Source organism: Neltuma alba, unplaced genomic scaffold, assembly GCF_004799145.2.
Source record: "Neltuma alba isolate B1F8T4 unplaced genomic scaffold, ASM479914v2 tig00011899_pilon, whole genome shotgun sequence".
Lineage (NCBI taxonomy): Eukaryota > Viridiplantae > Streptophyta > Magnoliopsida > Fabales > Fabaceae > Neltuma > Neltuma alba.
This window is the reverse complement of record NW_021636497.1, coordinates 77291-88610: the sequence shown is the minus strand read 5'-3', so window position 1 is coordinate 88610 and position 11320 is coordinate 77291. Positions and strand designations below refer to the sequence as shown.

At 36.2% G+C, this 11320-nt stretch overlaps 2 protein-coding genes across 5 annotated transcripts; one reads left to right on the top strand and one right to left on the bottom strand.

Annotated features, from left to right (window-relative positions):
• The first annotated feature begins 243 nt into the window (after nt 1–243).
• Nucleotides 244–5736, top strand: LOC114719220 (PI-PLC X domain-containing protein At5g67130). 4 transcript variants are annotated; one of them, XM_028904677.1, is made up of 9 exons: nt 244–443; nt 525–647; nt 799–936; nt 1523–1621; nt 1722–2025; nt 2109–2332; nt 2413–2499; nt 3206–3631; nt 5515–5736. In XM_028904677.1, the coding sequence occupies exons 1-8, from the start codon at nt 330–332 to the stop codon at nt 3404–3406; spliced, it is 1290 nt and encodes a 429-aa protein (XP_028760510.1). In that variant the 5' UTR covers nt 244–329; the 3' UTR covers nt 3407–3631; nt 5515–5736. The 4 variants fall into 4 exon arrangements, with proteins under 4 accessions (XP_028760510.1, XP_028760512.1, XP_028760511.1 ...); XM_028904679.1 differs by having other exon boundaries at nt 3206–4002; XM_028904678.1 differs by having other exon boundaries at nt 3206–4161.
• A 152-nt stretch (nt 5737–5888) lies between these two features.
• Nucleotides 5889–9253, bottom strand: LOC114719221 (F-box protein At5g67140). The gene is made up of 5 exons (XM_028904681.1): nt 9082–9253; nt 8829–8975; nt 7657–7792; nt 6948–7046; nt 5889–6325 (listed from the first exon to the last, which is right to left on the bottom strand). The coding sequence occupies exons 1-5, from the start codon at nt 9168–9170 to the stop codon at nt 6161–6163; spliced, it is 636 nt and encodes a 211-aa protein (XP_028760514.1). The 5' UTR covers nt 9171–9253; the 3' UTR covers nt 5889–6160.
• Nucleotides 9254–11320: the final 2067 nt, after the last annotated feature.

Here is an 11320-nt window from a genome sequence, read left to right as displayed (position 1 = left end):
CGTGATACTAATAAATATATAACCTTCTATTGCTAACAATGTAATATAATTACCATATACTTCTGATCAAATCTCCTTGGCGAGCCTCGATAGGACAGGATCTGTCCCCCAGTATTGACTTGAAACGATGTCGTCAACCATGTCCGAACTAAAAAGCACAAAAAGTTACCATGCCCAATTTTTCTTTTTATTTTATTTTTATCTTAACAGCAGTGCAAGTGCAATCCGCAAAAGGCCTCCATTGATGATCATTTTTGCTCTAAAATTCCTCTCCTCCGTTCTTTTTCTCTCTCTGCCGGAGGCTTCTGGTCTCTGCACAGCTACCTGCCATGTGCTCCCATAGCAAATGCAGAGCACCTTCCATTGGCTTTGGCTTCCTCCTTTTGTCACTCCTTTCTTCACTCTTCACCACTTCCATTGCCTGCTCTAACGGCAATTGCCAGGTCCCTTTGCTTTCATGAGATCCGTGGATTTCCCCTTCTTTTTCTCTTCGAAATTGAGCTGAATTTCACTGTAATTCGCAGGTTCTGGAGGCATGTTCGGCGGCTACAGATTGCGGGTCAGGTCTCTATTGTGGCAACTGCCCTGCTCTGGGTCGGACGCAACCTGTCTGCACCAGAGGTCAAGCCACCATTCCTACCGCTATAGTAATGGACTTTGCCTATACATTTACTGATACGAGTCTTATATTTTTAGCTTTACTTCTTGAGTTTGTTGTTTTGGGTGCTGTAGTCTTTTGCGAATTTGGGGATGGACTCCGCTGTTTTTCTTCTCAACCTTTTACTTTTTCTTGTGTAGATTAATGACTTGCCCTTCAACAAGTACACGTGGATTGTTACTCACAATTCATTCAGCATTGTTGATGCACAGCCTTTGCCGGGCGTTCAGAGGCTAACACTTTACAATCAAGAAGATACTGTGACTAACCAGTTGAGGGTATGTGGGGAAACCAATGAAGACGCAAACTTAACATCTGATTTTTCTTGTTTTGTTTGGTACTTTCTACTGAGTAAATACACAATCTTGTCCTTGAATCAAAGATTATCCTAGTATATGTATTCCTTTGCCCGAGTTACTCCCTCAAAGTTTAGAACGTATGTCAATAGCTGGTCCAAAAAAAAAAGAAAAAAGAAAAAGAACTGTATGTCAATCCTCTAGTGGACCAAATCATATATATGCTCAATTTAAAGGACTGATTCAATTCATTATAACGAATTCTGACCAATGAGGGCCTCATCTGTATAGAGAAATAGATTTAAGGACTAAAACGTAAGGAGTTATCTTTTTCTTGGATTAAACTGTATATTTACTCTTTTATGTTTGCTTCTCTCTTCACCCGTTTTGAGCTGCATCATAGCTTGTATTCTCATTCAGTACAGTTGAGTCTTTCCTTTTTAAACCATCGCTGACACTGACGAGTGACAGCCGTGCAAGATTATGAAATCTTATTCGCCTGTTCCTTTGTTGTTATTACATTATTCCTACAGTGGTTCTTATACATTTGTTTGGTTAATATTGCTAGAATGGAGTGAGGGGGCTGATGTTAGACATGTACGACTTCCAGAATGATATCTGGCTCTGCCATTCATTCAAGGGGCAATGCTTCAACTTCACTGCCTTTGTAATCTAATCCTTACTCCAATTTGTTTTAGAATCTAAATTTGCTTTCATGGTTATTCTTCAGTGGCGGATTTTCTAATATGTCTATAAAACTATCACAGCAACCTGCAATCAACACATTAAAAGAGGTGGAGGCATTCCTGACCGAAAACCCTACGGAGATTGTCACCATTATAATTGAAGACTATGTGCACACTCCTAAGGGTTTGACTAATCTATTCACTAATGCTGGACTGGATAAGTATTGGTTTCCTGTGTCTAAGATGCCAAAAAAGGGTCAAGATTGGCCTACTGTAACAGAAATGGTTCAAGCAAATCATCGTCTTCTTGTTTTTACTTCCGTTGCTTCAAAGGAAGCGGAAGAAGGAATAGCTTATCAGTGGAAGTATATGGTTGAAAATGAGTGTATGTACGACATCATTGTAACTTGTATATTTTCATTGTCTATAGTACATGATACTGACGAAAACCTATTCAATAACTTTCAGCTGGAGATCCTGGAGTTCAACCAGGGTCTTGCCTGCATAGAAAAGAATCAAAGCCCCTGAATTCTAGGAGTGTGTCGCTTTTCTTGCAGAATTACTTTCCAACATATCCAGTTGAAGCTGATGCGTGCAAGGAACATTCAGCTCCACTTGCAGAGATGGTGAATACATGTTACAAAGCTGCGGGGAATGTGCTTCCCAATTTTGTAGCAGTTAATTTTTACATGGTATTTCTTATTGTTATAGACTTTTAAGGCACTTAATTCTTGCAAATCCACTTTAGCATTCTGAGCAAAATTCCATGCAGAGGAGTGATGGAGGTGGTGTTTTTGATGTTGCGGATAAAATGAATGGCCACTCACTGTGTGGGTGCAGTACGGTCACCGCTTGCCAGGTTCGTATGCTCTGTTCATCCAACTATGAATTAACCTCCATTTGTGAACCATCTTTTGCACCCTGTTAATTTAATGTTTACATTTATCTTCTGGTCATAAACTAGTGAGGGGAAGCTTAAGTGGGTGTACTTTTTCAACAGGCAGAAAATTTCCAGAATGTGTTCAATTTCCATTATTCACCTTAAACAAGAAATGTCAGACTTGGTAGTTTGTAATGATATTCTTTGAAGGTTGACTATAAAGTGTCTGCTGGAAGTAATAACATCAACTTAACTTTGGTCAGTCTTCTGAACAGGCAAGACAATTGGTCATCTAATCAGTAGTCACCAATTAAAACTCAACCTCGTTTATAGAAACATTGATATTTATAGAAACACAAATACACACATGCACGCTTACACACACACACCCCCCTAACTTATAAATACTATGGTCATCCAAACAAGGGGTTTTAAAATGCAATGTAGCAATTCAAATTCCTTGCGCTTGAAATGCCATGAAATTCTAAACTACACTATCTAAACCATGTGGCACACTTTTGGGCTAAAGTGGATTCAGACTCCCATTCTCTGCATCTCATGTGGTTTGATTGCATGATGGACTCCTGCACGTAGATAGGTTTCTACTTGCTACTGCTGCTTCTACCTGAACATTTTGTGAAAGGAAATGCTTGGAGACAATCACATAAGTGCATGAATTTTGCAGGCTGGAGTGCCTTCTGGTTCTTGCAAGAACACTGCTGTACCTAGTACAAATCCTGTGGGCAATGCTGCTGGAACCTCTGGGAGCTTTACTGGATCTGTTCAATTCTCTAATTCAGCTTCTGCTGTCTATTCTCCAACTTGGATGCTTCTGCTCTTCTTGTATTTTCCATTTATTTTTGCAGTTTCGTTACAGCTATCATGACCATTCTTGTATGACATATGAGAGCCAGTCCTTAGGAGGGGCTTCTAATACGTAGTGTATAAGCTGTAGTCTTGCTTCATCTATGAAATGTTATAGAACTGTTAGAAAAATGAGATAAACAAGTTTTGAGATTGATGAGCCTGTATTCAAGGGTCTGTTCAGTCATCTGGGGTAGAAACTAATCAAGAGAGATCAAGCATGTGCAAGGAGCTAGAATCTGTTCAGGTATGTTTGTTTGCAGTATAGCCTGATTTCTTAATGCAACTCTGGATGAAGATACATCAACGTCTCTCTCTTGGTGCGTGGGCATATCATTTATGTTTTCTTATTTTCACTAATGTGATTTGTAAAAGGAGTTTCCACATACTGATTCTTGTCAGATGTCTGCCTATGGTTTAAGTATAAAATTAATGACCAAATTTCCACTCGTGTTCCAATTTTGTGGGTATGTTAGTTAAGTCGATGAAAATTTGATTAGCTGAAGAACAAAGCCTAATGTCTATCATCAATCTTTACAGTCAATTGGAATTAAGGAATTATTTTTCTCCAGGAAAGCTGGTGATTCAACCTGCAATAATTGGAGGCTTTGGCACTTTGTAAGCGCTAGCTTAGTTTTCTAGCTTCAAACACACATACTGAGTTTAACTTTACGAGTAAAGACAAGCTAGAAGGCTGACTGACTGAGTTTACTGTTCAAATTAGGGCCGCTAAATATACAAAAATAAGTACATTTCCCAACTTAAAGTTGAACAAAGGTTCGATACAAATACTGAATAACTGAATGTCTGTGAAGATACTTTTATGATGACTGCATTTATGAGTTTCAAATTTGAGATATATTTGAAACCTCATAGGCTGCTACTGGAAAGGATTAGTTATAGAATTTCAACGCTGTCTATAAGGCTAGATGACAAAGTAATAGAGGCAGATCTGCATCAAATTTATAGACCCTTATTCCTTTGTTGTCCATGCTTTGTTCTCTCTGTTTTGGAAGACGGGGGAAGGGAAGGGAAGGGAATCAATTTGGCTCTGTTTCAAAATTTATTACTATCAAAGTGGTTTATAAATTGTCTGTTTCTCGTCAGAAATTATTTCACTGGATGATACAGTTGGTGCAGTATTCGACATCTATCTCTCTTCATTTCCTAAGTGTGGTCCTCTGCTGCTACTTATCATTTGAGCCCTGCTGCACCTTTCTCTGATTGTTGTTAGCGACTTAGTGTGGTGCCAAAGAGTAGATGACAATCCAATGGGATTATTTGATTTCTGTGTCTTCATTGGTACCCCATTGAAGTTTACCTCATATTATTGTAAGCCTAGACTCAACTATTGGATATATGCAGAGTTAATGACGACGATTTCCCAATGAATAATTTTATTACTTAAGATTTTATCCAGACAAATTTTGAGGTGGAGATAATTTTTTCTGTTTAAAGCTTCATGGTATGACTTCTACCTTTGAAAATATGTTATTTCGATAATCATTTTCTTTCTTCTTAGCGTAGGACCTTATCTACTGAACTCATCCTTTTCATTTCATATGATATACCTGGATAATCTACCTTATCACTTAGGTAGTTCTAATTTGAGCCCTTGGTTTGTGCTGGTAGTGAGGGGTGTGGGCTAAACGCAAGAATTCTTAGGTTCAGACATTTACTCCCTTGTGCGTGAAAGAAAAGTATTGATTTTACATGTCATCATGTGGCAGAGGGCTTTCCCTTTTTCTCTGCAAAGTTGATGTATTTATTGAGCTTACAGACCTCTTCGCAAAAAATACATCAAATGAGAGCAAGTTTTTTCCCGGGTGCCACACTCTAGCTCTTGTCCCGTTAGATCTGACTGATAAATATTGTGCTCATGTGTATTCTATTGGCGGTTGCTTTGCCGTTTTTTATTCTCTCTCCTTCAAATGAAACCTGTTCTAGGTTTCTTAGTATCTAAGAAAATTAAAATTGACGCTGTTGACATGAATGCGAGTTTTCAATAACACACAAATTTTCTGTGCTTCATGTTCCCCTTTCAATTAATTGGTCACTATCAAAATTATATGGTCCCCATTTTGGCACTCTGCGGTATTTAAATTTTTTTCCCTTCTTTCTGCATTTCAGGTTTTGCACCAAAGTACCAAGGGATTGTTATTCCACGGCATAATAGGAAATTTGCGACATAGGATCCGTATAATATGGAAGGCCCCTAATCATTAAGGTTTGTCATGTTTGTATCCTAACAACTTATATAAACTGTATTTCCTTCCGCTAGCTGGTCTTTATTACTGTATTAATGTTGAAGAGAAAATGTTGGCTCGTACATTTGGGCAAAGTTACTTCTAATGGATATGGAAACACTGGCTAACAAATTTTAACAGAGGTACCTGTACGAGGCTTGAATGGCAATCAAACGGAGCATTTTGTATATGGTTGGTGTTGGTCTCGGTCTAAACAGGATTTTCTTGCTTAAGAACTTAAGAGAAAGAATGTTTGGATGCAACGAACTCATGAATCTAATTCACACTCACTCCATTTACAAACCCATGTTAGTTGCTAGACTTCAGAGAGAGAGATAGTCCAATTTGGCATCTTTAATTACAAACTGTGAATTCGTTATTAGCAATTACAACAATTTTCATACATCGATCAAGAATAAGTATAATCACAATGGCATAGTTCCTACGCAGGAACTGTGCACAAAAGAAGGTGAAACTAATAATTTAGAATCAACACATTTGACAACATACAGCAGAGTTAAGATATGATGCTAAACTTTGATCTGAAGAGTCGGACTTAAATTTAATAGCTTGTTGAGACAATCCACAGAAAGTCTTGTTCCCCAGAGGTTCATTGATTTGAGGTTGTGACATTTATCAATCAGCACAAAAAGTCCACTTTCAGTTACATGACGGCAGCTCCACAGGACAATGGTCTGTAAAACAGCAAGAAGCAGCTATGATATATATGCTCTCCATTTATTTAAGAACCATTTGAAGTAGTATTCATTATAAATACATTATTTTGTGTAGTGTTGCGGTTAAGAGAATAAATGTGAAAAGAAAGGAAACTAACTTCATGCTTGTTCTTTCACCTTTGTATCACTCTCTTAATGTTTTATAACAGCATTATAGGGGATCCAGATATTTGTAATGTTTTTTTTTTAAACTTTATTTGGAGTTGCGTTTTAGAAAAAGCTTATTTGATTCTTACCATGAGAGCTACTTAATTGATTAGGATAAATTAAAAAAGCTAAATAAATAACTTAATTTTAACAAATATGACAATCTTTCTAAAATATCCTATATAACATTAGATTACAAATCAATTTATAATAAAGTTAGTTTGAAAAAATAAAATAAAATTGAATGATAAAATAAACAAAAGTCTTATATTGAATATTAAAATCAAATTCCTAATTAGTTTCTATGTTTAGGATTAGGGGAGTATTTTAAAACTCTTTAGGTTTAGAATGCTTATCTTTACTCTGCCATTTAAGAAGGGTATCGCGATTGTTATAGACAAAAAATCTAGTGTTCAACTTCATTCAAACCTACCTCTAAGTTGGGGCAACTTCTTGCAATGGCAAACAAGGATTCATCTGTGATAAACGTGCCACCAACGTTCAAATGTCGTAAGGATTTGGTTCTGGATACCTGTTCAAGTGATTGTCCATTTAGAAGCGAAATGAATCAAAATTGTGATGTATGGACAAAAAGTGATATAATATTGAACGTCTGCGACGTTTGAGTGCAGACCTTTGCCTGTGTTATATCTTTGCTTTTAAAGCTAAAATTTCATCTCAGGCAAAGACCTAAAGTTCAGTTTATATATATATATATATATATATATAATGCCAGGTTCTTCAATGAAAGATAAAACACGAGGTTTTTACAATTTTGCATTGCATGATTAGGTCTCCTGAGAAATGTCTAGTACGTCATATTTTTATTGAAGAAGTTGATGAAGAAATTATAAAGAACTTGATCTAAATTTAATATATGAATATGGAAGTTGTAGGTGCTCTACCAACCATAAGTATGATGAAGCTCAGACAAAAGCTTCTCAAATTAGCTTATCATGCGTTTCAATCTCACTTTTGGCTCATAAGGAGGATAGGTCAAAAACTCAACCAAACATGTCAAAAATTTACAAACGTGCTTTTGAGTTAAAAAAATGCCCAACCAAACAGGCTAGTTACAGGAATCCGAGGAAAAGCTCCTAGACAACTGTGGAAGTTGCAAGAACCATAAAACCATAACATACCAGTTGAATAACTCCTTCATCTGTAATCCCAGTCAAACCCCAGAGTGAGATGGATGTGAGATTGCCTACACACTTTGCCAAAGATATTTTGATAAGTCCGCTATCAGTTATTTGGCAACCCCAACGGCTCCTCGGGCTAAAATCATCATAAAAAGACAAATAATACAAAGTGGATTTTCAGATATTGCTTGATTGGAATCATAATACAGTTTAGCCACAGGCCACAAGCCATCATCTTACTGCAGCTATGAAATTTCCAAATATCAGCTTTTGCTTGTCTAAAATGTTAACTAATTGATCAGTGTCAAGGCCATCTTTAGATGCATGATTTAATGGTTAATATGAAGCAAAACATCTAATCTATTTTGTTCAATAACTGTAATTTCTGGGGTGAGAAACATAATTTGTTTTCAACCAACATATGCACTATCATATAAATATATATATATTAAAACGAGAACAAAGTTACCATGTCATCACAACCAGTTGCCTCCATAAATCAATAAGCAAAGGCTAAAGAAATGGCTTAATGAGGCCATTAGAAAGGAAATTCTGAATGTGGTATACGAAAGGCATGTCCTGTCATTACTCGGATTAATGAATGATGCCACTGAGGTATACAGAAATTGGAACTTGATAGGCTGATATTTACTCAATGAATTCTGAACATGTATGGTTGTTAAAGTCAAATCACGCTATCAAGAAGTTGGCAACAGTGATCAGGAATAAGAGAGAGAATCCTTTCTTGTAGGAAAGTCTTTGAAGAGAACATCTAAAACATTCTGTCCTAATTTTGAGTCACCATAATTGCTATAATGCATGGTTCTCAAATAAAACACAATCAAGTCGCTAGTGATCAACCATCCCGGGATGAACTCATGAACATGGTATCACCCTTCTCCAAATAATACTTGAACTTGCAATAGCATTGCGAGATGCAATGAGCTCCAATTTAATTGGTCATTCAATATATAATATATCTCTGAAACTATGAAAACCCATTGCTTAACTTGTTAGAAAACATCATATAGGAAGTCGAATGATCTTATTATTACAACTTGCAAGGGACCCCCCAAAAGGAAGATGTTCAAAGCATTCAGCCAAGTAGAATATTATCAATAAGCTCCACAGGGATATAAAATTATAAGATAACAAACGAAACAGAGACATACATGTCAAGCTTTTTGAGGTTGTAGGCATCGCAAACGAGGCGAGCTGTGGATTCATCATCCATTTTCCATCCGGCGAAGCTCAGATTCTGTTTGCGAGCCAAAGATTCCTTGACCCCTTGTTTCCAATTCTTGCACACACTACTCGCCCTTGAAATTTTTGCACAGAAATTGACAGGAAAAACAAAGAACACGATAGATAAGCATATAGGCAGAAGAAGGAACGATTCATGAGTTAAACATAGAGCCAACTTACTGAGCCAAATCAGTGAAGGAGGAGAAGAAACAAAAAATATGAGCCAGCAAGTCAATAGGCAAGCGATCAATCTTTGTCTCTAGTTCCATTCCCCAGAATCCTCTGACCTCAAATCTCTACCTTCTTGTCAGAGTCAGGACTCCTCTGGGAATGGAAAGAAAATGGTGGGTTCGCGTGGGTTCTCCTTGATACCGAAGGAAAAAGGGGAAAAGTGTGCTCTCATGCTGGCGCCATCGTTTTACGCAGTCTTCTTATTGCCACGTTCTTTCCCAACGTTATCGTGTTGCATTTTCTTGTACTATTTTTCTTCTTTTTTTTATTATAATTCAAAACAGATGACCATATTTGGCTTTTGCATTGCTGTTTTAGTTTAAACGAGATTCAGATTCCGTGCACGGAATCATCGATTTTGCACTTAACTAAAATGGTTAAAGGCTCTGTAATTAGAAAACAAGTAAAATGCCTGTTGAAAAAATTTTATGTTTTTATGTTGCTGGTAATTAAGAAAATATTTTTTGAAAAATCATAAAAAAAGACCTTAAAAATTAAAAAAAAAAATTGTAGGTAAAAACCCCTTCACAAGATTGTTGCCATTTGCTTATAATGGGTCTTCTTTGTAATTTTTCTGTTTTCACAATTTTTTTTGGCAATTCACTCAATATTTTTTAAGTATAACTTGATTTTTTAAGTGTCGTCAGAAAATGGACATAGGTTTACCTGTGATAATGAGTTGTCAGAATTTTGTCATTCTAAAGTCCAAACTGAGTCCCCCCTTGGGCACCACAGAACACGGGAGGCCGAGTAGCTTCGATGAAATGAAATCCAAAGGAAGGCTCGTCCCTGGGCCCACTGATATTAAATTCGTTGTTCTAGTGGGATGGCCCAGCAAAATAACTTGCTATTTGGACCCTCAAGCGTCGCCCATGTGTTGCACTACCACTTGGGCCTAGGGCACCCCTCTAATCCTAGTTTTAAACTTTCACGGCCCACCGTATGAGCATTTCATGTTTGGGCTGATTGGGCCATTCTTCCTAGCTGATCGAGGCCCATATTCTTAGTTCTATTGCGTGTTCAGTCTTAAGTTCAAACAGATCCGATCCAGAAACAGAATGCCTTTAACAATTATGTTCGTGTTTTTTTTTTTTGGACCTGAAATGTTCGTGTTTATTAATAGTATATGTAATTTAATTTTTCAGATGTGATAAAAAATAATTTTATTCATGCTATTCTGTTATGAAAATATTTAAAAAATATTAGCAGCTATTTAGTCTACCTTGCGATCCCTAGGTCAGCTGATCGTGTGTTTCTGGTCCGTCGTCACCAAATGTTTACCCGCTGCCACTTTATTTCTTTTAGGATGCTGTTAAATTAGAGATATATTGAAAATTGTTTGAAGATTTTATTTTTCACGTAGTAGTGCATATCAAAATCATTTTGTTATTTGATGTGAAAAAAGAAAAGTACATACAGATAAGCCAATATAAAACAGTAGCACACATCGGACACAACTTATAGTAAAATTAACAAGGCATAACATATATAACTATTAAGGTCACTATTGCGACTATCCTAACCGAAGGCCGAAGTAAAAGCTCCCAAAAAAAAAAAGGGAGATAAAAAAATAATTATAATCAACTTCTATTAAGAAAAATATAAGGGAAAATGGCAACAAAAAAAAAAACCACCGAAATAGAAACATTACAAATAAGGACCAATGACAACATTAGTATGGTTTTTTTTTTGGTAAGACATTAGTATGGGTTTTGATAACAATAGTATGGATTTTGACAATGATTTTTGTAAACCGGTCTCTTTTTTTTTGTTGCAATTTTTCCAAAATATAATGTTGTATTCCTCTTTTTCTAATTTTGTAGAACAAAATATAAAAAAAAACGTTAAAAGATATTCTTAGAACAATTTTTGATTTTTTTTAGTTTTGCAAAGCCATGATGAATCCAAAAACACATTTTTAAACAGATTCTTTTTTTTTTTTCAAAAAAAAATTGTCCTGAAGACAGGATATTCAAATAAATCATATATCAGCACCGACATCCAAATAAGCAAATCCCTTATCGTTGAATTAATGTGTTACACTTACACGTTAGACAATAATGTTAGACCTTGAAAGTTATTATTGTTATGAAAATAATGAATTCAATCATGGATACATGTCACTGTACTTAAATCTGCCACGTAAATGGATAATCAACGAATTAGATAGGGACATGGTCAAATTAGA

Coding starts and splice junctions, on each gene's coding strand:
- LOC114719220 (XM_028904677.1), top strand. CDS start 330: ATGTGCTCCCATAGCAAATGCAGAGCACCTTCCATTGGCTTTGGCTTC. Junction 2,026..2,108: donor GTATATGGTTGAAAATGAGT/GTATGTACGACA, acceptor AATAACTTTCAG/CTGGAGATCCTGGAGTTCAA. Junction 2,500..3,205: donor GTACGGTCACCGCTTGCCAG/GTTCGTATGCTC, acceptor TGAATTTTGCAG/GCTGGAGTGCCTTCTGGTTC.
- LOC114719221 (XM_028904681.1), bottom strand. CDS start 9,170: ATGGAACTAGAGACAAAGATTGATCGCTTGCCTATTGACTTGCTGGCT. Junction 8,976..9,081: donor TCCTTCACTGATTTGGCTCA/GTAAGTTGGCTC, acceptor AAAAATTTCAAG/GGCGAGTAGTGTGTGCAAGA. Junction 6,326..6,947: donor GAAGTTGCCCCAACTTAGAG/GTAGGTTTGAAT, acceptor GCTGTTTTACAG/ACCATTGTCCTGTGGAGCTG.